The sequence below is a fragment of the Pongo abelii genome, chromosome 21 (assembly GCF_028885655.2).
Source record: "Pongo abelii isolate AG06213 chromosome 21, NHGRI_mPonAbe1-v2.0_pri, whole genome shotgun sequence".
Lineage (NCBI taxonomy): Eukaryota > Metazoa > Chordata > Mammalia > Primates > Hominidae > Pongo > Pongo abelii.
The window spans coordinates 41,009,966-41,035,639 of record NC_072006.2 but is presented as its reverse complement, the minus strand read 5'-3'; the positions used below and the strand labels follow the sequence as shown (position 1 = coordinate 41,035,639).

At 54.1% G+C, this 25,674-nt stretch overlaps 1 protein-coding gene across 1 annotated transcript in view; it reads left to right on the top strand.

Annotated features, from left to right (window-relative positions):
• Positions 1 to 3,015: 3,015 nt before the first annotated feature.
• Positions 3,016 to 25,674, top strand: part of MTCL2 (microtubule crosslinking factor 2) — an 86,975-nt gene continuing 64,316 nt past the window's right edge. The window contains exon 1 of the mRNA XM_009233558.4: positions 3,016 to 3,919. Coding sequence (XP_009231833.3) covers positions 3,245 to 3,919 — 675 coding nt within the window. The 5' untranslated portion in view covers positions 3,016 to 3,244. The remainder of the gene's footprint in view (positions 3,920 to 25,674) is intronic.

Genomic DNA, 25,674 nt, shown 5'->3' with positions numbered 1-25,674 from the left:
CCGCACACACCTGCCGCTCAATTGGAGGAGCATCAGTGTCACATTGTAAGAAGAGCAATTGGGATGAGACATACCCTTTGGGAAAATATTAATCAGTCACAAAAAGTATCTTCACCTTTTGGAGATCCTTTACTGAAATGTGCAGCACAGAGCCCGGCACACAGGAAGAGGCCACCCATCACACAGCTGCAGGATGTGCTGGCAGCAAGGACGGTCGCCCCGTCTACAATGTAGCCAGTTCTGGATTCTCAACAAGTCTCATCTGCTTTGTGGTATCCCTGGTCTGAACTAACCCTGAGTCCAGAGCCCCTACGTCTGCCCCACCTAGTCCCTCCCCACCAGGGCCCTGTTGTTCTCAAGGCTTCCCTGGGTCTGCAATGTAGATTCTTGACTCCCCAAATCCAAAGAACCTCAGAGCAGGTGGGACCCACAGGCCCCTCCCTGGCCAGCCATGAGTGTTGGGCCCAGAGAGGATAGGTGGTAGAGCCAGGACTCAGATCCCTGCCCTAGAAGAGAGATGCAGGCCACTCTAATCTCAGGACCGCTGATGTGACCAAGGGTGTGTCAGGAGTGGCTGAGCCAGCCCGGTCTGCTATGTCCCTGCATTCACACCACCCAACACCTCCAAGCCTATGTTCTGCATAGGGGGAGAAACTGAAGCACAGAGAGAGGACACACTTTCCAAGAGCTTCACAGCATCTTTCTGTGCTGGACTAGATGCAGCCTACTAGAGCCAGGGGCATCTGAGCTGGATGGACCCTGTCATCTGTTACATTAGACCAGAGCAGCTGGGGACTCTGAGGCCCGGAATGTGGGAAGGCCTGCCCTGGGTCACTAGCCTGCGGCTCCCACATCCTTCTCCAGCACTCCTGCCCCCATGCCATGCCATGCCACCCTGTTTGTGCTGAGTCTTTTGTGGTCCCCCCCAACACACACTGTGTTCTCCATGAGGTCAGGCACTGACATGCCCATCACTGCGTCCCTCGGTGTACCTGGCGCCTGTGCAAACAGGGTTTGTGGACAGTCAGTGGGGGCTGAGGGGAGCTGGTGTCTTGCCAAGAGGGGGTGGGGATGCCCCTGCGGAAGTGTTTGCCAAGAGCCTGCTGAGTGCCTGCTGCTCACTTGACCGTATGGAGGGCACCTAGCGTTGGGGTGGAGGAGCACTCACACACCTGGATCCAGATGAAGTCATGCCTCTGGAGAGAGGGGATGCCGCAGGAGTGTATTCACTGCGTGTGGGGGAGGTGGGACAGAGACAAAGAAGTGGACCTGGTGCCTGCTGTCTCACAGGCAGGTGCAGAGGTGAAGGAAGGGAATTGGGGGAGGAAGAAGAAGGAGAAAATGGGCAGGAGGAAGAAGAGGGGAAAGAGGAGGAAAAGGAAGACTTGGGAAAGGAGGGGGGAAAGGAAGGGGAAAGATGGGAGAAGAAGGAGGAAAAAAGAGCAGAGGATAAATGGGAGGGGGAGGAGAGAACAGGAGGAGGAAGAGGCTGTAAAGGGGCAAAAACAGCCCTGCCCTTCTGGTGGCAAGGGGTGTGGGGCACCCTAAGGATAAGGGTCCATCTGTGGGGCAAAGGACTCATTCCAGCTCTGCCCTGCGGTGGCTCAGGGATGGGGGCGTAGCGGCCAGGCGGCGCGGGGGCTGGGGAAGGTGTGAGAGACACGGGAAAATCAACATGGCCAGGAGCCAAGGAGACTCCCAGACGCCCAGGAGGAAAGAAAACACGCCCATCAGAGCTCAAGTCCTCCTGCACTGCTTCTGGTGGGGACGTGTGGGGTCAGGGCAACCGTCCCAGCCCATGCCAGCCCTCACCGGGGCCAAAACCGCCTTCCAAAGCATCCGCTAGGCTGACATCTCGTAATAGGTCGCCTCCATTTTATTTTTGTTTTTATTTATTTGTTTATTTTTTTGAGATGGCGTCTAGCTCTGCCACCCAGGCTGGAGTGCAATGGCACCACCTCGGCTCACTGAAACCTCCGCCTCCCGGGTTCAAGCGATTCTCCTGCCTCAGCCTCCCGAGTAGCTGGGATTACAGGCACGCGCTACCACGCCCGGCTAATTTTTGTATTTTTAGTAGAGACGGGGTTTCATCATGTTGGTCAGGCTGGTCTCGAACTCCTGACCTCGTGATCCACCCGCATCGGCCTCCCAAAGTGCTGGGATTACAGGCATGAGCCACCGCGCCTAGCTACGGGTCGCTTCCATTTTAGTCGTAGAGCCTGAAACCCGGGTCGGGGGCGCATGGGGAGAAATATCCGCTGGTCAAGGTGCGCGAGCCAGGCATGCACACAGGGCTTCACGGTCCCTATGCCAGGAGAGGGGAGCTGAGGCAGGGGTAGCCGGAGCGCGCCAGGGAGGTGTGAGCTTTGAGTCCCATCGGCGCTGCCTAGACCTTGGGCTTGGCGCGTGCACCCTAGGCTTCAGCTTACGCATCCGTGCGATGGGATCGCGGCTCCGGCTGTGCCGGCTGAGGGGGCGGAGTTCGCGCACGCTCGGCACGGGGCGAGGGGCGAGGCGCTGGGTGTGCATGGATGCGGGCTCCTGCGAACTGAGGTCCGCCCGGCCTCGGCCCGGGAGTCCCGGCTTCCGCTGCTCTCGCGGGCCCTGCCCGGACGCCGGGAGCAGGGGCGCCTCCGCCGGGTGCGTTCCCCGACCTGGCAGAAGAGGCGGCGGAGCGGAGGAGGAGGGAGCCCGGGCCGCGGCTGCCCGCGCCCGCCTGACCCTTGAGGGGGTCGCTGTTGCCTCGCAGATCCCTCCCTCGCTCCCTGCCTGCGTCCCTCCCTGCCGCTCTCGCCGCGTCCGCCTTTTGTTCGCGGAACCGCGCGCCCCCGAGCCGAGGCGGCGGGGCGGGGAGCTGGCGGGCCTGCGCGGGGGGCGGGCCGCGCCGGGCGGAGCCGGGGCCCGGGCCGCAGCCGGACTCGGAGCCCGAGGGAGCGATCGGCGTGCGGGCGGCGGGGGCCCGGGCGCGCTCCGGGGGCGCGGCGAGGTCGAGGGGGCGGGCGCCGGGCGGAGCCGCAGCCGGAGCCGGGGCGTCTGGAGGCGGTCGGGCCGCACTCTCCGAGCCCAGAGCAGCGGAGAGACCGCGCGGCGGGGCTTGGGGCGGGGACGCGGTGTCGGGGCCGAGGTGGGCCGAGAGCAGCCGCAGCCCGAGCGGCCGGAGCCGCGCCGGGTCCCTCCCCAGGGACGTCGAGGCCGGGCGGGCCTGGGCCATGCGCGCAGCTCTCTGAGGCCGAGGGAGGCCGCGATGGAGGCGCCGGCGGCCGAGCCCCCGGTCCGGGGCTGCGGTCCCCAGCCCGCGCCTGCCCCGGAGAGGAAAAAGAGCCACCGCGCGCCGTCGCCGGCCCGGCCCAAAGACGTGGCCGGCTGGTCGCTGACTAAGGGCCGCCGCGGCCCAGGCCCGGGCTCAGCAGTCGCCTGCAGCGCCGCGTCCTCCGCACGGCCGGACAAGAAGGGGCGCGCAGTGGCTCCCGGGGCGCGGGGCGCGGGGGCGCGGGTGGCCGGGGTCCGCACCGGGGTCCGTGCCAAGGGCCGTCCGCGCCCGGGTGCGGGGCCGCGACCGCCACCGCCGCCCCCCAGCCTCACGGATAGCAGCTCGGAGGTGTCGGACTGCGCGTCGGAGGAGGCGCGCCTGCTGGGCCTGGAGCTGGCGCTGAGCAGCGACGCCGAGTCCGCGGCCGGGGGCCCGGCGGGGGTCCGTACGGGGCAGCCGGCCCAGCCCGCGCCCTCAGCGCAGCAGCCCCCGCGGCCGCCCGCCTCCCCGGACGAGCCGTCGGTGGCCGCGTCGTCGGTGGGCAGCAGCCGCTTGCCGCTCAGCGCCTCGCTTGCCTTCTCCGACCTCACCGAGGAGATGCTGGACTGCGGGCCCAGCGGCTTGGTGCGGGAGCTGGAGGAACTGCGCTCGGAGAACGACTATCTCAAGGTGGGGGCGCCCGGGTAGAAAGGGAGGCCGCAGGGGTCGCCGGCTGTCACAGTCCCGCGGGCCTGAGGCACCAGCCGGCCCTCCTTCCCACTGAACAATCCGGAGAAAGGGGCCCAAGCCCTCTGGGGACCACTCTGAGGTGGATCTGGGGCTCCCTCATTCCCCCCGCCCTCGCTCAACTTTATTTGGGAAGCGCGCTCCTGAAAAAGACCTCGGAACTGGCTACAGGGCCCTAACCTGGGAGCGGGGACTTGAGAAAGCTTTGGAGCGTTCTGGGAGGCGTTGCTGAGGTGGGGGTGGGTAGCCAGGGAAGGGATGGATCTCTGCCTTCAGCTGCCCAGAACCTCCACGCCCAGGCTCTCCTTCTTGGGACGGGAATGGTGGACACCGCCGCCAGGGAAACCTGTGGCCATCCCCTGCCCAGGAAAGGCCTGAATGCCATCCTGAGTCGTTACCCAGGGCTTTCCCGGGCGCAGGCCTGTCTCTGCCTGCCTTTCTGGGCGGGTCCAGTTTGAAAGCATGACATCTGGGAACATCCCCTTGGCTGGAGTCCACTTCCGCCCAGCCTAACGGTCCCACAGCCTGGAGGATGATGTCGTGGGAGAACCGGTTCAGAGGCAGCTTCCTAAATCCCAGGACAGTGTCTTTTGCCCTCCGTGGGGCAGACCTTGTGCACACAGCAGCCCCATTGGCTCCTCGTGGCCAGTGCCTTTCCATGTTCCCAGTGAGAGGAGGGCAACTGCCCACCTGGAACAGGACTTCCCTGTGGCCATGTGGGGACCCTAGGGCTTCCCCCGGACAGCAGGCTTTGCCTTTGCTTTTTCAGTGGACATGAGCACCTACTGGGTGTCAGCCAGGCTCCATCTGCACGCTTCCGGGTGCCATGGCAGCTTTAGGGACAGCCCAGCTTGCACGTGTTCACCTCTCCCTGGGAGGCTGGAAGCTTCCTGAGCTCTCCTGCCGCTGGCTGGGCACGGTTTTGGAGGAAGCTGAAATGTTGCCGACTCTTGTCAGTGGATGATGGCCTGGCAAAATACCCAGAGTGCCCCTGGCTGTGGAACTCACAGCATGCTGCTGGTTTATGTCTTCCCTGCAGCACTTAGCTTTTAACTTTTCCTTGTGGCTCTTCTGGCCAAATGGGCTTCTCTCTCATTAGAGTGTTGGTGTCTTGCTCAGCTGTGTCTCTGTCTCCCCATTTTCCCCGGGATCTGCTCTCCAGCCTGAGTTCTGTAAATGCTTGTAGTATGGAAGGACAAGGTCTGCCTGAATCAAGAGACACCTTTCCCCAAGCCAGGCCTCAGTCTCCTCATCTGTTAAATGGGAGGATGTCTTCCCAAGGGCCCTGTTTGGTGTTGGCAACTGGGAGTTCAGTCCGCTCTTTGAGTCTTCAGAAGCCGGTGGTAAGGAGAGGGCAAGTGGAAGGTGAGGAGGAGGAGGGAGGCGACGAGCCAGGACAAGGGTCTTTTGCTCCTGCCCTCTTGGTGCTCTGAGCTGCTTCCAGTGAGTGCTGCCTGAATTGGCCTTAACCGAAACTGTGAGCTCCTCACCCCTGCCTCCCGGTTCCTGCTACTCACTCTGGTGAAGGGGGATGGGTTGCAGAGCTTTGCTTCAGGGCTCCTAGGCATCCATCCCCATGGGCTCCTGTCCATCCCAGGAGGTCATCAGGCTCTGACCCAAAGTCCGTTTGAGGCACCCATGATTGTTTAAAGGGAAAATAGTCCCAGGAGGGTGGGGGTTGAGCCCGGGATCTCACAGGGGCCAGGGCCCAGCTGGGGACATCCCATGTTTGGGCCAGCATGGAGCCGTAATTTCCACCATTCATTCAGTGGCTCAGGCTTCGTGCTGCTATTGGATCTGGGGTCTGTTGCTTCCTGACTGTGTGATCTTTGGCAAGTTACTGAAAGGCCCTGGACCTTTGCTTTCTCATTTGTAAAAATGGGACAGTAACACGCTTTCCAACCTCAAGGGTTAAATGAGCTGATTCCTGCAAACACCATTAGAGCACCTGGTATGTAGTAAATCTCTGATCACTGCTCTTGTCAGAGGCACAGGACACATTTCCATGTGCACCCAGCCTATTCTCTTGTGGATTCTGTGAGGGCAGAATAGATCCTCTTCATCACCCAAGGCAGGCTGGGCTCTTTCTCCTGGCCCCTCATTGGTTCATTCGGCAGCTGTTTATTTAGAACCTGCCGTGTGCTAGGGCAGATCTGGGATACAGCCGTGGACAAGGGAGGATGAGGTGTCTGTTTTCATAGAGCTTTGGGGGAGACCGGAATGAAACATTAGTCATACAAGAAATCACAACACAGATCATAATGAGGGTGAAGGGGACAGTTTGCCAGGAGCACACGAAGGTGGGGGCTGGGGTACACAGGGAGGCTGAGAGCTGCAGGATGCCGTGGAGCCAACTAAGTGAGGGGCTGGAGTAAGAAGATTTCAGGCTAAGGGAAATTGGAATGCTCATTGAGTTCAAGAACAGCGCTAAGGCCAGAGAGGGGAAGGAGTGTGGGTAAGAGGAGAGCGAGGCCAGCCCATGCCACTTCTCACTGTGTACATTTGGGTTAGCCCCTTAACTTCTCTGGATATCTGTTTATGCCAGCCGCCAGCCTCACAGAGGCAGGGTCGAAATCCAGAGACTGAATGTAGACCATAAATAGAGGGGTTATTACTGGAGGTGTTGTGTTGTTTATTACTGGAGGTGTTGTGTTGTTTATTCCACAGATGGGAAAACTGGCCAGAGTGGGTCCCAGAGCCGGGTCACTAGGCTGCCAGGGCTTGGAGTAAGCATGTGTTAGACTCTTGGTGTGTTTTCTGCCTTTCTGGACTACTTTGCCTGTAAGATGCAGAAACTGAGTACAAGGGAAAGGACTCCAAATCCCCAGTATGTCCCCTGCAGGAGCAGAGTTGAAGGAGATCCCACCATGTCTGGTGGGTGGCCCTGCTCAGGCTTACCTCCCCCTTGTAGGGGTCACTGGGAACTGTCAACTGCGAAGGACTGTGATCTCCAGTCTGGTATGGTCTGCTCTGGGGTCCAAGTGAGGAAAGCATAAATCGGGCAACTCTCTCCCAGTGAGAAGATAGAAGGAGCTTCTACAGAGAAGGTAGTGAGCTCACTGTCACTTTAATTATTCAGAGAGAGGCAGGATGACCTTGCATGCTTGGATAGATAGAGGGTTTGTGGAATGGTTGCTTGAGAAGGGTTCAGAGGGAGATTGATGTGGTGGCTGCAGTTGAGCTGCCTGACCTTGGGTCCCTTCTAGCCAAGGAAGTCTGAAGGTTATTAACTACTGAGGTTCCAGGATTCTAAGATGCAGCTTTAGCTGCAGAGCAGACACGTCACCTGTGACCTTCAAAGACCTGGTGATCTGAGGTCTTCCAGCCTTTCATCACCACTAACCATTAAGCACGTACCATGTGGCCAGAACATGTAGGAACCCACTGGGTGTGGATGGAGGAATCTGAGAGTTGGAGCCTGAAGACTTGACTTTGAAACCTGACTCTCCTGTTTACTGTGTGGCCATGGGCAAGTTACCTGGCTCCTCTGAGCTGCTTTTTTTCTCATCTGTATAATAAAGGTGATGGGGCCTGGCGCAGTGACTCATGCCTGTAATCCCAGCACTTTGGGAGGCCAAGGCGGGCGGATCATCTGAGGTCAGGAGTTCGAAACCAGTCTGGCCAACATGGGGAAACCCCATCTCTACTAAAAATACAAAAATTACCCAGACGTGATGGTGTGCGCCTGTAATCCCAGCTACTCAGGAGGCTGAGGCAGGAGAATCACTTGACCCTGGGAGGCGGAGGTCACAGTGATCCGAGATTGCGCCACTGCACTCTAGCCTGGGCAACAGAGTGAAACTGTCTCAAAAAAAAATAAGTAAAGGTGATGGAACCTGCCTGGACAATCTTATACGATTGTCATCAGGAATCAGGGAAGTGTGAATAGACAAGAAAACATTTTGCAAGCAGTGAACCCAAGTCGCCTGAGGAATTGTTATTATTTATAGCCAATGGGCAGACAGGATGTCTGTGTCTTCATTCTTGGAGGAACTGGGAGAATGCAGGAGGGTGGATTTCCTTAGCTTTAGTATGTTAATACATCAGTAGTTGCCCGAGGGAGAACGGAAAGGTGTGATCACCTTCCTTGCCGTGTGTGTGTGTGTGTGTGTGTCTGTGTGTGTCTGTGTGTGTGTGTGTGTGTGTATTTCCTTAGCTTTAGTATGTTAATACATCAGTAGTTGCCCGAGGGAGAACGGAAAGGTGTGATCACCTTCCCTGCCGTGTGTGTGTGTGTGTGTGTGTGTGTGTGTGTGTGTGTGTGTTCCCTCCTTGGTGTGTGTGTGTGTGTGTTCCCTCCTTGGGGGGTGTGTGTGTGTGTGTTCTCTCCTTGGGGGGGGTGTGTGTGTGTGTTTTCCCTCCTTGGTGATTCTAGATGTGAGTGAAGTGCAGCCAGTCTAGATGTCAGCTCAGAAGGGCCTGGAGGAAGCACCTAATCCATCCCCGCTTGCCATTTTACAGGTCAGTAAATGGAGGCTCTAAATTACATAGCCAGGATTCCAACCCAGGTCTAACTCTGGGCCTGTTCTTTCTGCAGTGTGACCAGAGCAGTGAGCTTTTGTTTGCTAACTAGTGTGTCTAGGCTGGGACACAGTTGGTGAGAGGATTCCTGTCGTGGGCCAGGCTCTAGGCTAAGGCATGCTGGGGGCCCGGAGCCTGGGGGAGGTGGGGGTTAGTGGAGGATGTTTGTGTGTGCATGTGTGTGAGATTGTTCCTTCTTCTGTAACCTGGGGGACAAGCATGCCCGCCCAGGGCCGTGAGGACCCTTTTCAGTGTGAGGACGCAGATGGAGTGCACAGTGAGTGTTAGTGTCTCCCAGTCATTGCCGTTCCCTTGTCTGTTCCTCCAGGCATTCATTCATTCATTCAACACATATTTCCCCAGTGGCTCCTGGGTACCAGGCCCTGTGCTGGGTGTCCGGACCCAGTGGCCACGTAGTAGGCTTCTGCATGTAGCTCTTCTCTTCTTGGCTCCCAGGAGCTACAGGGGGAGGACTCCAGTCTGTCACTGGGTGGCAGAGAGGAGGTCACCACAGTCAGCAAAGGTCTTGGCTGCTCCTTACCCTGAGTCCCAGCCGCAGCCTCCCTGGGGCTGAGCCTGTGTCCCTGGGCACACTCTATCTTGCACATACAAATGCACATATACTGTTCACAGCTCAAGCTCAGAGACACACAGCCACTCGCACACATCTCACAGACCCATCCAGTGACTCGCTGGTGTTGGATGCTTTCAGAAGCACGCCTCCAGACATATTAGAGAGGATGCTCACTCAGAGAAGTGCACAAACCCATGCAGCCACACAACTCCCATTCCATCACACCCGCACATCACCAAACAGACACAACAGAGGCTCAGACCCTGCTGCAACCCCCACGTCAGAAACACACTCTCATATACACATCTTACACCCCCAGACACACCCAGATATGTCCCAGAGACAGACTGACATCCTGCAGACACACACAGACTCATCAGAAGTACACATGTAGGTGGAGACACAAACCCACACAGACATTATACCCACACACTAGCATCCACAGAAGTCTGCACATCTACTCTTGCCAGGCTGGCCCAGGCACAAGCTCACCACCCGGGTACCTCCCCTGCCTCTTCTACAAAGAGAGCAGCAGAGACTTGCACACCTACCCGAGGCTTACAGACACCCACCAAGGGGACTGCCACGCAGACATTTACACACAGATAGCACACGCAGTCACATGCACATCAGCAGGGGCACAGCACAGTCTGGCATGCAAACATTAGGCATGTAGCATTTGTCAACAGGAGCCAGAGGCTCTCAAACCGGGCAACCTAGACACACACACACACAGACACACACACACACACACACACACTGGGGAACCTAGACACACACACACGCTGTGACATTTCATCCACACACAGAAACAGGAAATCCTGGTCTGTGTCTCCCTGGAGCTAATGTGTACAAACTACTACTGTTTTCAGTGGCTCACTAGGCTTCCTTCCACAAGGCTGCTGGGAACACTGAGGAGTGTGGCCAGGGGTTTGACTTTGTAACCTTCTGGAGCTGGGGGTCTTGGGATCCTGCGTGGTGGGTGGATGGGGGCTGGTAGGTCTTGAAGTCAGAAGAAGCTGCACCAAAGTCCCCCAGGTCCCTGATGCCCAGCTGCTGGGCCCAGGGCCAGTGGGGCTGAGTGAAGTGGACCAATTGTCGAGCTGCCCACAGAAGAAACACTGCCCGGGGGCAACTCCCTTCTAATCTCCTTGGAATTTCCTGCTGGCCCTATCTCCCCCTTCTTCCCCTGTTCCCTTGCTGGGGGCTGCAGAGGGCCATGCCACTCCCATCTATAAAGGGTGCCCCGTTCTGGCTGGGGAATGATGGAGGCCAGGGTAGAGGTGGCTAGAGGAGGTATGGGAGCTCAGAGGGGGGGCTTGGCAGGCTTCCTGGAGGAGGAGGTGTCCTTGGAGCTGGGGAGTTAGCCTCAAGTGGCTGTCTCTGTGCCCAGCTCTTAGAACAGTGCCTGCCACGTTGTAGGGGCTCAATAAATATGTGTACAATTAAGTGAAAGGCAGTAGGCAGGGCCTGGAGGTGGACCACAGACTTGAAATGGAAAAGCTGGAGGGAGTGGTGGGAGCTGGTAGGGTTAGGGAGAGTCTGGGAAGGGGAGTTGGGCTGGCTTGGGAAGGGCACTGAATGCCAAGCCAAGGGAGCACCTTGCTGGGAGTGGTCTTGTTGCAGCAAAGCTGCAGCCACTTCCTTTTATGTGTCTGCAGCCCTGGGCCTGAGGCCTGCCCTGCCAGAGAGGCCTGGGGAGGGAGGATAGCCAGGCTGTGTGGTCTCGGGGCAAACTCCACTTCTGGAGTCAAGTCTGGAGCCAAACCTCACTGTGTCACCTCCCTGTGCATGCTGTCCCTGCACAAGCCCCTCATCAAGCCTCCATCTTCCTCCTGTAAAATGGGGATGTGATCCTTTCTAGTGGGGCACTTGGGAGGCTGACAGCTCAGATGTTCTGTGCACCTAGCACCATCCTGGCACAGAGGAGGGGAGGAGGCCTCATGTCCTGCATAGCCTCCAGGGCAGAGAGAGTCCCCTAGGGAAGGGGTGCAGCTAAGTTCAAGCAAGGGCCTGCCCAGCAGCCAAGGTTTTCACTTAGGTCATTCCTCTGGTCCCCACAGGCATGACCTCATCCATGGTCACGTTCACTCCCCTTGGTGCCAGAAGGAACTTGGAGCTGGGATGCTCCATGCCAGGCTGACCCTGGCATCACTGGAGGCCTCAGCACTGCATGTACCTGCTTTGTGGTAGTGAGGCACAGCAGGGGGTCAGAGCGGGTGGGAGCAGCAGGCCAGCCCTTCGTTCTCCGAGGTCCAGGGTGGTTGGGAGAGAGCACTGTGATCTGGAGCCAAGCTGACTAGGCTGGAATCCCAGCTCTGCCTTTTCCTTTCTGAGCTTTCCCTTTCTGAGCCTCAGTCTCGTCATCTGTAGAATGGGGATGTGGATGTCCTTGCCCCGCATGTTGCCGTGAGGGTTCCATAAGAGAAAGCGTGCATGTGCGGGTCCCATTAGCCAGGTCTGGCTCCTGGTGTGACCCCAGGTTAAGCTGGGTCCTTGATAACAGGGGCTGTGCTTGGCTCTGGGTGTCCCTCTGTGGGTGTTGGCTTGGGGCATCAGTCTGGGTGGTATGCACAGAGCTGCACTGCATTTTGGGCACCCCCAAACATATCTCCCTGTCTGTGTCCCCCCTTCCCTCCCCCACAGCGTTGTGTCACTCTTCCCTGAATGGCCCAGGCTAGTGCCTCCAGCTTAGTAACTGGTGATACACATTTGCTAATGGAAGGGCACCTTTGGCGGCCCCTCATTCTCAAATGGAGGTGAATCATCTCTCATTGCCTGAGCCACAAGGAAAAGCTCAGCCTCTATGAAAAAAATTCTGGGGTTCCCTAGCTAGGCTGGATCAACTGAACATCTTTACTTTGGTTGGGGCCCAGGCCTGCTTTGGATCTTCTGGGCTCGAGTCAGTTGCACCAGCCTGTCCCCTCCCCGCCTCTCCTTGACCCTGCCCCATGGTGGAGCAGCCTGTGTGGTCCTGCCTCCCGAAGCCTCACCCACCCCTGCCCCGCCCAAGCTCTACGGGTGCTGGACACACCCCGGCCTCTGTCCCGTGCTCTTCCCATCGGGCCTTTGTGCTTGCAGTTCCCGGCTCCTTCCCTTGGTTTCTTCCTCCACCTTAGAGCACTCAGCCCCAGCAGCAGCTCCCCAGGTCAGGCTCCTGTGTCAGACACCTTGGAGCTCCCTGGAGCTTCCTTTGGGGCATTTACCATGATGTTGATTAGATTATTAATGGGGTAATGATAGGTTTCATGCCATCACCACCCCACCTTGCCCTGCATGAGGGCAGTGACCTTCCAGAGTAATTAGCTCCTTTCTTTTACAAAGGGAGAAACTAAGGCCCAGAGAGGTTAAGGGGCTTGTTAGAGGTCATGCAGCCTGTAAGTGGCAAGAGGCAAGACTGGGGTCTTGTGCTTCTCTCCAGGATGCCAGGCAGGGGGAATGGCAGGGGTGTGAAGTGCTGGGGTGTCCTGGAGCTTCAGGCTGTGTGGCCTTGGGCCACTCTCTTTGGAGCCTTGCCTTCTATCCCTAAAGACCTCAGACCCCTGCTCTGAGTTTTTGAGATTTCACTGCAACCCAGAGGGTGTTTGGGGGATGTTTTAAACACATCCAGGTCCAAATGCTGCCTTCCTTCCTGTTCACATGGAAAGGATGGGCGGAAACTGTCAGGCGCTTCCTGACACGAATGCCCCAGAGGCCGTAGGGCCTGTGGATATCTCCTTGCTCTGCCAGGTAAGGCCTTGAATGGGAGAGTGACAACAGTGACAAGCCAGATGTGGCCTTGGTGGGCAGTGGTCTCTTACCAACAACCACCACACACAAACACACACACACACACACACCCCTCCCTGATAGAGCATCTGTAGTCTCCTGTGCAAAGCTGTACCAGACGGATCTGGGAGGCTCACTCCTGACTGGCTGCATAGACCTCATCTTCCTGGGCCTCCGTTTGCTCGTCTGTGAAATGGGGATAAGATAATAATAGCGCCTGCCTCTAAGGATCATCACTGAGCAAGAGATAATGGCTTTTCTGTCTCAGTCCGGTGTCTGGAATGCATTAAACGCTTGTCAATGTTAGCTATTGTTATCGTCACCATTGTTTATTATAAGACTGTCTAGTCCAGCTTATAGGAGCTCCAACTGGACCTGAATCCTGGCTGTGCCACTTAGTGTGTGACCCTGGGCAACATACTTGACCTCTGTGAGGTTCTTCTCCCATCGGGGATTGCTCGGGCTGCAGTGAGAGAATGTGCACTGCCTGGTGGGGATGGGGAGTGCACAGGGAGCATCTCTTATTTCTTGGCATTGGAGAGGCGGGTCCAGGCCCCAGTCTTCCCTCATTATTCCCAGCCAGAGGAGCAGGACGTCGTGGGTCTCTAGGGTCAGGCAGCCTCCATGTCGGCTGGAGTGGGGACATTGTGTGGCACGGCGATGCCAGGCTGGGTGTCCTGGCCTTCTTTCCCCGGGACCTTTTTTTTTTTTTTTTTTTGGACTCTGTCGCCCAGGCTGGAGTGCAGTGGCGTGATCTCGGCTCACTGCAACCTCCGTCTCCTGGGTTCAAGTGATTCTCCTGCCTCAGCCTCCCGAGTAGCTGGGACTACAGGCATGTACCGCCATGCCCGGCTAATTTTTGTATTTTTAGTAGAGATGGGGTTTCACTATATTGGCCAGGCTGGTCTCGAACTCCTGACCTCAGGTGATCCACCCGCCTCAGCCTCCCAAAGTGCTGGGATTACAGGTGTAAGCCACCGTGCCCGGCTTCATCAGGACCTTTGATGCAACTTCCTGAAAACTGGACCCTAACTTCTTCGCAAGGATGCTAAGCTAGATTGAGCTCTGGGGTGGGAGACAGGTGCCCAGAGTCCCCCCTCCCCCTCAGTGCTATCCCCTCCAGGGACTGTGGGATTGTCCCATGTCCTTCTCGAGGCCTCTCTGTCCCTGGGTATGAAGGGATGGAGTCTTTGGTTTTCCTCCCCTGCTGCTGTGCCCAGAGTCTTTGCATTTGGGCTGAGAAGTGGAGCTCTGCGGAGTTTTTTGCATACCCTTTTTTGGGGTCCAAGTGCGATGATCTCATCTGGAGCCTTGACAGACTCCTGGGGGACCGGCAGAAGGGATGGCAGATGGCTGCCCTGGCCTCTTGGGTGGGGCTGGCATGCCGCCACTGTGGCCACTGCCGGCCCACTCCACAGAGCAGCCCTTCCGGGGCTGGGGTGAGTGGCTGGGCCCGGGCGGGACACGAGTGGCCCAGAGCCAGGGTGGCAGATGGGAGGCAGCCCAAGCCTCGGCCTGAGGGAGGGACCATGGTGGACACGGTAGCGTGGGAGCAGGCGGGCCAGGCGGAGGCTCCCGTTCCTCTGTAGCGTGGTTGCTACCTCACAGAGTGAACGTTCTGGGCCTCTCAGCTCAGCTCTGTCATTCTGGGTTGGTCTGCCCATCGGAGGGCTTGTTGGGCCCCTGGAACCTGGGGAGGAGGTGGTACATTTGGGTAAGGTTTGGAATCTGGCAGGGCTGTGGCCTGGGTATTGCTGGGCTGGGATTTCAGCCCCACCACTGGGGTCTGAAGCACCCATGGGCATTAGCTTCACAGAATCAAGGAATTAGATTCAAACACAGGAGCGCTGACTAGAAGTGGTTTTCTGTAGGGAAGTAGAACAAGGGGATTCTCCTCCCCTCTGAGGGCCTGTGTATTCATTCAGCACCTCTTTATTGATCTGTTCTGTGTGTCCCAGGCACTGTGCTGGGCTCTATCCTCCTGACATCACATCCTAGTGGTAGAGACTGACATTCTGCAGGCAAACAGACAAATAAAACGCTGAGTATCACAAATAAGCCTATGATATATGCCAAGAAAGAAACAAGGGGTTAAGATGGACATAATGGGCCTGGAGGAGCATGGAAGGCTTCTCAAAGGAGGTGGCATTTCAGTGGAGACTTGAGGCAGAAGGCAAGCCAGCAGGGCAGAGATAGGGGGGAGGGAAATCCAGGCAGAGGAAACTGCAAGGCCAAAGGCTTTGAGGTGGGACAGGTGAGGTGGCTGCTGGTTGCCTAAGACCCAAGTGGCTGCTGTGTTGCCAGTGAGAGGAGTCGTCAAGGGAGATGAAGATGGAGAAGTGGGTGGGGCTTAGGCCAGGCAGGGCCTGTATGCTGTACGATGGGATTTGGGTTTTCTTTTGTATGTGATGAAAAGTCACTGGAGGTTTTGTTTTGCTTTGCTTTTTGCTTTTTGGGGTTTTAGGTCAGGTGTACTGGGTATATATATACAATATACTGTACAATATACTGTACAAATATGTACAATAGACTGTACAATAGACTGTACAGATATATACAATATACTGTACAATATACTGTACAAATACATACAATACACTGTATAATATACTGTACAAATACATACAATATACTGTATAATATACTGCACAAATATACACAATATACTGTACAATATACTGCACAAATACATACAATATACTGTACAATATACTGCACAAATATATGCAATATACTGTACAATATACTGCACAAATAAGTACAATATACTGTACAAGTATATACAATATACTGTATAATATACTTTACAAATATATACAATATACTGTACAATATACTTTACAAATATATACAATATACTGTACAATATATTGTATAAATATATACAATAAAATGAATTTTGGCAAATGCATCCAGTTCGTAGCCACCACCACAACCAAGATATAGAACAGTTCCTTCACACCCCAAATTTCGCCTGTGAGGTCAGTTCCTCTCTCAATTTCAGACCCTGACAACCACCGGGACTGTTTTCTGTCCCTAGAGCCTTGCCGTTTCCAGAGTGTCAAAAATAGACTCATACAGTGTGTAGCTTACTCAGTCTGGCTTCCTTCCCTAAGCTTGCTGCATATGAGCATCCTCCATGTTGCAGGTGTCAGCAGTTCTTTCCTTTTCATCGCTGAGTAGTATTCTATTGTGTGGACGTACCACAGTTTATCATTCACCAGCTGAGGGACATTTGGGTGATTCCCAGGTTTTGGTGATCATTGGAGAATTTTAAACAGGAGAAAATTTTAAACAGTTTTAACCACATTTTAAACAAGGTTTTAGAAAAAATCACTCAGTGTACTGAATGGAGAACAAATTAGTTGGGAGCAGAGTGACCATCATAAGGATTAAATCCAATAATTTGGTGATGGGTCTGGCCCACCATAGGCACTCACTAATTGTTCAAACAAAAGGGCTGTGCCCTGGGACAGTCAGGGAGGCTTCTTGGTGGAGGTGGCTTTTTTCTTTTTCTTTTTTTTTTTTTTTGGTCAGACACAGTCTCATTCTGTCGTCCTGGCTGGAGTATAGTGGCGTCATCTCAGCTCACTGCAACCTCCACCTCCTGGGTTCAAGCAATTCTCCTGCCTCAGCCTCCCGAGCAGCTGGGATTACAGGTGTGCACCACCACGCCCAGCTCATTTTTTGTATTTGTATAGAGACAGGGTTTCGCCATGTTGGTCTCGAAGTCCTGACCTCAAGTAATCCGTCCGTCTCGGCCTCCCAAAGTGCTGGGATTACAGGTGTGAGCCACTGCGCTCTGCTGGAGGTGGCTTTTGAGGTGGGAAACAGGTGTGGAGCAGGAGGCCCAGGCAGTACAGAGTCCCATGGGAGTGGGTGGGCTCAGATTCCAGCTCCCTGTCCCTGAGCCAGCCTTCGCATATCTAGAGTTGCTAGAATGTGGTCTGTAGGGGTCATATCAGAGTTCCCCAGGGACACTAGGGGCTGACTCTTGGGTGGGAGGTAGCTGAGGGACTTCCACTCTGGAAGTCTCTTCCTTGGTGGCTGGCAAGAGGCAACCTGCTCCTGCCTTCGAGAGCCTCATGTCCCCTTGGTTCTCTCCCTGTCCTCCCAGCTGGGAGCTGTTGCTGGGTTCAGACCATACGCTGCCACTTGTGTTTCTGCAGAGGGTCCTGGTGTTTGGTCACTTTCATCTCCAGCCCCACAGCTCACCAGCTGCTGCAGGCCAATTCCATCATAGCCATGCATCTGGAGCCACATGCAAAGGTTCCAGTGGGCTCCAAATCTAAACTTCCCCTCGCTGTCCTCAGTGTACAAAGGTAAATCATTTTATGTCTGCGTGGGTTTCTCATAGAAAGTAATCTTTCTTAGAACACTTAAAGTGTGATTTACCAGCCTGGGCACTAAAGCAAGACCCCCTCTCTACAAAAAATACAACATTCAGTCAGGCACGGTGGTGTGTGCCTGTAGTCCCAGCTACTCAGGAGGCTGAAGTGGAAGGATGACTTTAGCCCAAGAGGTCAAGGCTGCAGTGAGCTGTGATCAAGCCACTGCGCTCCAGCCTGGGTGACACAGAGGGACCCTGTCTCAAAAAATAAAATAAGTAAAAAGTGTGACTTGAAAGTGGAGCTCTGCTTCTCCCGCCTGTATTTCATTTTAAACATTTAAAGTTATATCTTATTTTCACTGGGTGCGGTAGCTTACACCTGTAATCCCAGCACTTTGGGAGGCCAAGGCGGGTGGATTACCTGTCAGGAGTTCAAGACCAGACTGTCTAACAAGACGAAACCCCGTCTCTACTAAAAATACAAAAATTGGCCGAGCGTGGTGCTGCATGCCTGTAATCCCAGCTACTCAGGAGGCTGAGGTGGGAGAATCATTTGAACCCCAGAGGCAAAGGTTGCAGTCAGCCGAGATTGCACCATTGCACTCCAGCCTGGGTGACAACAGTGAAACTCCATCTCAAAAAAAAAGGAAACCAACTATATGGAAACACAGTTATTAAAGTATTTTTAAATTACAACATAGTAATATGTGTGCTTATTAACTCATAAATTCTAGTGACAGATCTAACTAGCATAATTTAAAACTACTGATGAGTGTAAATAATATTTTGACATTTTTGCAGCAACTGTTATATGATATGAAAATATCTGTGATTTTTTTTTGGTGGCAAAGTCACAGGTATTACTCATATAATGATGATTTGTTCATAGGCCCAGAATAGAAGGAAATGCTACATTTTACTTAGAGGTCAGTGAAAAGGAAGATGTGATTTTCCAAGTTCATGGACTCCCTGAGTTCTGGTTCCAAGGAAAGATCTTGAAGTCGGTGGTTGGAGTTTGAGTCCTGCTTGGAGGTCTCACCCCCTCCCCCTGCCCGTTTGCGTGTGCTTGGGCACAACCCACCTTCCCTGTGCTTCTCTGAAGTTCTTCATCTGTAGAATGTGGATGATGGTTCCTGTCTTTCCTTACTGGGAGCAGGGGGGTTCAGTGAGGATCTGTGAGATGATTCAGATGGAATGTCTTTGTAAACTGTGAAGCCCTCTGCTGCTGTGCAAGATCTTGCTATTATTAGCAGTAGTGTGAGCTCATGTTTGGCTGTCCGGCCCAGCCGGGACCAAGAGGCTCTTCCTGGACAATTCTCCCAGGATTCTTGGGAATCAGTCCATCGAGGGGAGCAGGTTTGCCTTTGAGAGGCTGCTTTCTGCAGGCTGAGCTCATGGTTTGGCAGGGGGTGGACAGAGATGCACTTTGTGGGCAGGGAGTGGATGGTGAGCAGGAGGTTCCCCACGTAGATAGACCCTGCCTACCCTCCTTGGGTGGCACAGGGATCTGAGACCAGTTCTCATCTGCCCAGGCTCTCCCGCTCTCATTTTTATTTAGAGACGGGGTCTCACTCTGTCACCTAGCCTGGAGTGCAGTGGTGCAGTCATGGCTCACAGCAGCCTGGAACTCCTGGGCTCAAGTGAACCTCCTGCCTCAGCCTCCCGAGTAGCTGGGGACTACAGGCACATGCCCAGCTAAGTTTTTAAAATTTTTTATTTTTTTGTAGAGATGGAGACTCACTGTGTTGCCGAGGCTGGTCTTGAACTCCTGTCTTCCTAACTCTTTGCAGCTGGCCGGGAGTTGTGGACTGGGCAGGACAGAAGCTATACTCTTTTTTTTTTTTTTTTTTTTTTTGAGTCAGACTCTCTCTGTGTCACTCAGGCTGGAGTGTAGTGGTGCAATCCTTGCTTATTGTAGCCTCAACCTCCCAAGTTCAAGTGATCCTCCTGTTGCAGCCTCCTGAGTATATGAGGCTACAGATGCGCAGCACCATGCCTGGCTAATTTTTAATTTTTTTGTAGAGATGGGGTCTCGCTATGTTGTCCAGGCTGGTCTCGAACTCCTGAGCTCAAGGGATCCTCCCTCTTTGGCCCCTGCAAAGTGTTGCGATTACAGGCATGAGCCACCGCGCCTGGCCCCATACTCATTCTTTAATTCCTACATCTACCCATAGACAGTGACAGGTACCTGCTCTGTGCCACGGTCTGCCCTGGGTGATGCTGAGGACTAGACACAAACCAGCCCCTGCCCGTCTCCCTAGCTCTTGGGGAAGATTGACATGAAAACAAACAAATACAACCTAAAATTACCAGCACAATGGACCATAGATTTCAGAGTGTGGGGTTTGAATCAGAGTCTGGGAAAGAAATGTTCTGGAAGGATGAGATAGTCAGGAGTCAGCCTGGCAAAGGCCGTTCTAGCAGAGGGAATAGCTGAACAAATTGGAAAAGCACAGTTATGACGCACTGACCCAGGGACACGTGGCTTGTTTGGAATCCAGCCCCGCAGGTCCCTTGCTCAAGCAGCTCTGCGAAGCTTCTGAGCCTCGTCTCCTCATCTGCAAAATAGGAACATTTTCAGCACCTACCTCACAGGGTTGGTAAGAGGATTAAACTGTCAACTGATAATGCACGTACTGCCTGTGCGGGGGCCTGGTAATTAGTGAGCCTCCTAATAGGTGGTAGCCATGTTTTGTTTGTTGAAACAGTCTGTCTCTGTCGCCCAGGCTGGAGTGCATTGGTGCAATCTCAGCTCACTGCAACCTCTGCCTCTGGGGTTCAAGCGATTCTCCTGCCTCAGCCTCCCGAGTAGCTGGGATTACAGGCACACGCCACCAAGCCTGGCTAGTTTTTTTGTATTTTTTTGTAGAGATGGGGTTTCACCATGTTGGTCAGGCTAGTCTCGAACTCCTCACCTCAGGTAATCCATCCGCCTTGGCCTCCCAAAGTGCTGGGATTGCAGGCATGAGCCGCCGTGCCTAGCCAATGGTAGCCATTTTTAAAGTCACAGCCTATTTGGACGCTGGAGGGCCGGGGTAAGGCGGGAGTAGGGAGGAAACCAGGAGCTGGCTCAGGACCCGGTAAGGGGACTTGGACCTGATGCAGAAGCTGGTGAGAACTGGTGGAAGAGATAGAAAGCCATCTACCTTCTTCAGGTTTTCTCCAAAAACAGCTATTAACTGTAATCAGAGCAAAAAAGCATTCTCTAGAAAGGGAAGCACTGCCTATCCTGGCAGCAGTGTGGGTGCCCTGGTCCCCCATCCTCCCCCATGCTCCTATTCCCCATTTCCAGTCCAGCTAAAAAAATCTGGATTAGCTTCAAGAGTAGCCTTTTAAGGTGAAGAGGTCAACTTGAAGGAGGTGGCCAGGCTGTGGTGGGGCTGAGGGTCAGGGGCCCTAAGGCTCCGAAGTGGGCACTACCAGGCATTGTGCCCTTTTGTTGTCTGGCAGAGGATGAGGCTTGGGGTTTCCCCAGTGGTGTTGAGGGGATTTTTTTTTTTTTTTTGAGACACAGTCTCAGTCTGTTGCCCAGGCCGGAGTGCAGTGGTGCGATCTCAGCTCACTGCAACCTCTGCCTCCCAAATTCAAGCAGTTCTCTTGCCTCAGCCTCCCAAACAGCTGGGATTACAGTCGTGAGCCACCACAGCTAGCTAATTTTTACATTTTTAGTAGAGACAAGGTTTCACCATGTCTACAACTTTGTTCTATAGCCACAAAGCCTACTGAGTCCAGTGGAGCTGGGCCTCTCCCTCCTCACTTCCACACAGTTAGGGGGTCTGGGAGCTGAGAGAGGCTCTTCAGAACCACTGAGCTGTCTGTGAAGGAGCTGGGAAGCCTGTGCTCCTCACCCCCACCTCTCAGGGCCCCCCACCCCCGGCTTCTTCAGTTGGATCTGTCACTGGAGAGCTCTCCTGGGATGGGGGCCCAGATTGCATGACCGCAGAGCCCCAGAGCATTCTTAGGCTCCCTGAGGACTGTGAACCTCTGCAACAGAACAAGGGCCTGCCCTCTGGGTCCCCTCCCCAAGCCCCAGCAGCCCCTCTCCTAGCCCCACCTCGGGCCCGGAAAGCCCAGCACCCCTGCCTAAGTCCTGCATTCGCCAGCCTCTCCCGCCCACGTCCCTGCAGACCCAGCCTGGGGCCACAAGCCTGCCTTTGTCAGCTCACCCTCTCACGTGGGGCCGTGCCAGCAGGGGCTAACGGGCATTCTGCCTGCAGCTGGGACTAGCCCCCTGAGAGGCCTAGGCCCCCCTGGAGAGATGGAACTGGCGTGAATGCAACATCTTGGGCTGTCACAAATTGACTGTGGTGAAGGGCAGGCCTTGGGGAGACAGCTGCTCATGTGAGAACTATCATTCATTCATTCACTTATTCAAAGGATGCTTACTGAGATCCTGTTCTGTGTCAGGCCCTGGCTTGGGGACTTGTGCTCAGAGACCTGACTCTTGCCCTTTTAGGGGGGGAAAAAAACTAGAAGGAAATGCCCTTCATCAGAATCCCTTGGGGGGCTCATCCTAGGAGTTTCTGATTCAGTAAGTCTGGGTTGGGACATGAGAATTTCTCACAAATTCACCAGTGATGCTGATGTTACTGGTCCAGGACCTGTACTTTGAGAGCCACTGTAATTCAGGTATTGGAATTATGCACGGATTATGTTTTCTTTTTCTTTTCTTCTTTTTTTTTTTGAGACAGAATCTTGCTCTGTCACCCAGGGTGGAGTGCAGTGGTGTGATCTCAGCTCACTGCAACGTCCATCTCCTGGGTTCAAGCAATTCTCCTGCCTTAGTAGCTGGTATTACAGGCACCTGCCACCACGCCTGGCTAATTTTGTATTTTTGGTAGAGACAGGGTTTCACCAAGTTGCCCAGGCTGATCTCGAACTCCTGACCTCAAATGGTCCGCCCACCTCGGTCTCCCCATAGTGCTGGGACTACAGGTGTGAGCCACTGTACCTGGCCTGTTTTCTCTATTTTCAAAACTGTCTCTATGATCATGTTTTACTTTTAGAGACAGGTTCTTGCTCTGTTGCCCAGGCTGGAGTGCAGTGGTGCAATCATAGTTCAACATAACCCCAACCTCCTGGGCTCAAACAATCCTCCCACCCCAGCCTCCCAAGTAGCTGGGGCCACAGGTACACTACCAGGCCAGGTAATCCATCCACCTCAGCCTCCCAAAGTGCTGGGATTATAGGCATGAGCCACCGCACCTGGCCAATGATAGCCATTTTTAAAGTCATGGCCTATTTGGATGTAATACATTATTATTATTATTGTTATTTTTTTAGAGATGAGGTCTTACTATGTTGCCCAGGCTGGTCTTGAACTCCTGGGCTCAAGTGATCCTCCTGCCTCAGCCTCTCAGAGTGCTGGGGTTACAGGGGTGAGCCACTGTGCCCTGCCAGTGCTTTATTTTATTTTATTTTACTTTATTTTATTTTTTTCTGAGACAGAGTCTCGCTCTGTTACCCAGGCTGGAGTGCAGTGGCATGATCTCAGCTCACTGCAACCTCCGCCTCCTGGGTTCAAGCAATTCTCCTGCCTCAGCCTCCTGAATAGCTGGGATTACAGGCATGCACCACCACGCCCGGCTAATTCTTATATTTTTAGTAGAGATGGGGTTTCACCATGTTGGCCAGGCTGGTCTCAAACTCCTGACGTCGTGATCTGCCGGCCTTGGCCTCCCAAAGTGCTGGGATTACAGGCGTGAGCCATCACGCCCGGCCTGGCCTGTTTTATAAATAAGAAAATCAGTCATTTAAAAGTTAAAAAAAGTGATTTCCAAAAATGACTCTAGCGCTCTGGGTGTGATCTTATGTGAGAGATGTCACCTCCCATGATCTAAATGTCATGCATTTGTTAATGTAGCCCAGCATCATAGGGTTGTGTGCATTTCCCCTTGGTTCAACCTGAGCTTGGGGTCCACTTAGACCCTCCTATTCTTTCCATCACCATATCCTGTCATTTTAACTTTCTAGAGATAATAAGTGAGGTGCTGGTAACCGGCATGGCTAGGATTTGAACACAGATCCATCTGGAGGCTGGCCTAGCCTGGATTTAGCCGACTGGCTTGCACTTCCTGAGTGATCTTTCCTTCATGCTTCCTTCACCGGCTGCCTGAAACCTCGTGGATCCTTCACTTCCTCATTTTTTTAACTGGTGTGATCATTTACTGTTCCACTTCCTCCTCTCCACTCTGGTTCTGTCCACGTGGTATGCTGGTGGGGTGGTGAGTCTGTGTCTATGAGGATGGAGGTGGGGGTGGGGGGCCTGGCAAAGTGACTGTTCCTCTGCAGCCCCAGGAGTCAAACCAATGGGCAGGAAAACTTCCCGAGCTTGTGAGAACTGGCCTGGAGGGCAGGGCTCTCTAACCCTGACTCTGAGTTAAATCCATCCAGCCTCAGGGGGCGCTGGCAACCCCAGCCATACCCGCTTCCTCACAGGGAGCCATCCTACCAGGCTGACCATTGGAAGAGCAGAGCAGTCCTCGCCCTCTGGGCAGGCGGGAGTGAAGAGAGAGACCCCCATGTTTGTTCCTTTCCCAGGCACAAGATCAGAACCCCCTTCCTCCCAGCCCCAGCGGGGGTGTGGTGAGGGGTGCTCGGACAGAAGCCAGAGGTGTCCCTCTGACAGGAGCAGAGTGGACACTCACTCCTCCCAGTGGCAGCATGAGGAGGGAGGAATACGAGACCCCACTTCCCAGTCCCTTCCTTTCCGTTTTCTTTGGGGAAAGGCTGGTAGGGAGAGCTGAGGAATCCAGCTCTCCAGATCTGCCCTCTCCAGCGCCTGCAGAGGCCTTTTTGTCCCTTGGACCCCCCACACCTGCTTCCATCACTGCCATCCTCGGTGCTTCCCCTGGCTCCTCAGGGATGCCTTTAGCAGGTCATTCATCCCTGGTAACTCTGTTTCTCTTTTTTTTTTATTTTGTGAGACAGAGGCTCGCTCTGCTGCCCCGACTGGAGTGCAGTGGTGTGATCTTGGGTCACTGCAACCTCCGCCTCCCAGGTTCAAATGATTCTCCTGCTTCAGCCTCCTGAGTAGCTGGGATTACAGGCACCCACCACCATGCCTGGCTAATTTTTGTATTTTTAGTAGAGATGGGATTTCACCATGTTGGCCAGGCTGGTCTTGAACTCCTGGCCTCAGGCGATCTGACCACCTTGGCCTCCCAAAGCGCTGGGATTAGAGGCGTGAGCCACCGCACCCGGCCAGTTTCCCTTCTTAGTATACAATCTTATTTAAATCATTCGGTCACACTAAGAGTAGGTATTATCATACCCATTTGTGACTGGGTTTTCACATTTGTATGAGACATAATAATTATGCATTTCTTCTGCATGATTCTACTTCCCTCTCCCCTTACACTTAGTATCTAATGATTGTTGCACATTCGTATGTCTTTTTTGTTGTTTTTGACCTGACTAAACATGCATGCATCCATTCAGTTAATATTTGTTGGGAGCCTACCGCCTGCCAGGCCAAATGGGGTGGCCTCCAGGCACTCATGGTTTGGCTGGGAGACAAACTATTAAACATAGAATTGCAAATTTGCTAATAATGATTACAAAGGAGAAGTGAGGAACAGCTGGAAGCTGATGACAGCGGTAGCAGAAGCTGCCTTGAGGAAGTGAGGTCATACTCTTACCCTCTCTGCTTAAAACCCAAACCCAGGGCAGGCATGGTGGCTCATGCCTGTAATCCCAGCACTTTGGGATGCTGAGCTAGGCAGATTGCTTGAGCTCAGGAGTTCATGACCAGCCTGGGCAACATGGCAAAACCCTGTCTCTACACACACACGCACACACACACACACACACACACACTCTCTTAGCTGGATGTGGGGTTGTGTGTCTTTGGTCTGGATGTGGGGTTGTGTGTCTTTGGTTCCAACTACTTGGGAGGCTAAGGTGGGAGGGTGGCTTGAGCCTGGGAGGCAGAGGTTGCAGTGAGCTGAGATTTTGCCACCACACTCCAGCCTGGGTGACAGAGTGAGACCCCATCTCAAAACAAGCAAGCAAACAAATCCCAAACCCAAATTCTATTTGGCCCTTCAAAGCACCATGTGGTTGACTCCTGTCAGTTTCCTCAGCCTCAAATTAACCCAGTAGCTGCCCTGGCCTCCTTGCTGTACCTTGACACACCGAGCTCTTTCCTGCCTCTGAACCTTGGCACACACTGTTCCCTCTGCGTGGAATAACCTCTCCCCACTAGCTTTCTTGGCTGTTCCTTCTTGTCTCAGCTCAAATGTCTCTTTTGTAGAGATGGCCTTCCTGGTCATGTCCCCTAACATAGCACCCCCCATCACTCTATCATATAACTCATGTTGTTTGGTTTCATTTTGGTTTTGTCTTTATAGCACTTAACAGTATCTGAGGTTTTTTTGTGTTTTTTTTTTTTTTCTTGGAGATAGGGTCTCACTCTATCACCCAGTGGTGCAATCTCAGCTCACTGCAACCTCTGCCTCCTAGGTTCAAGTGATTCTCATGCCTCAGCCTCCCGAGTAGCTGGGA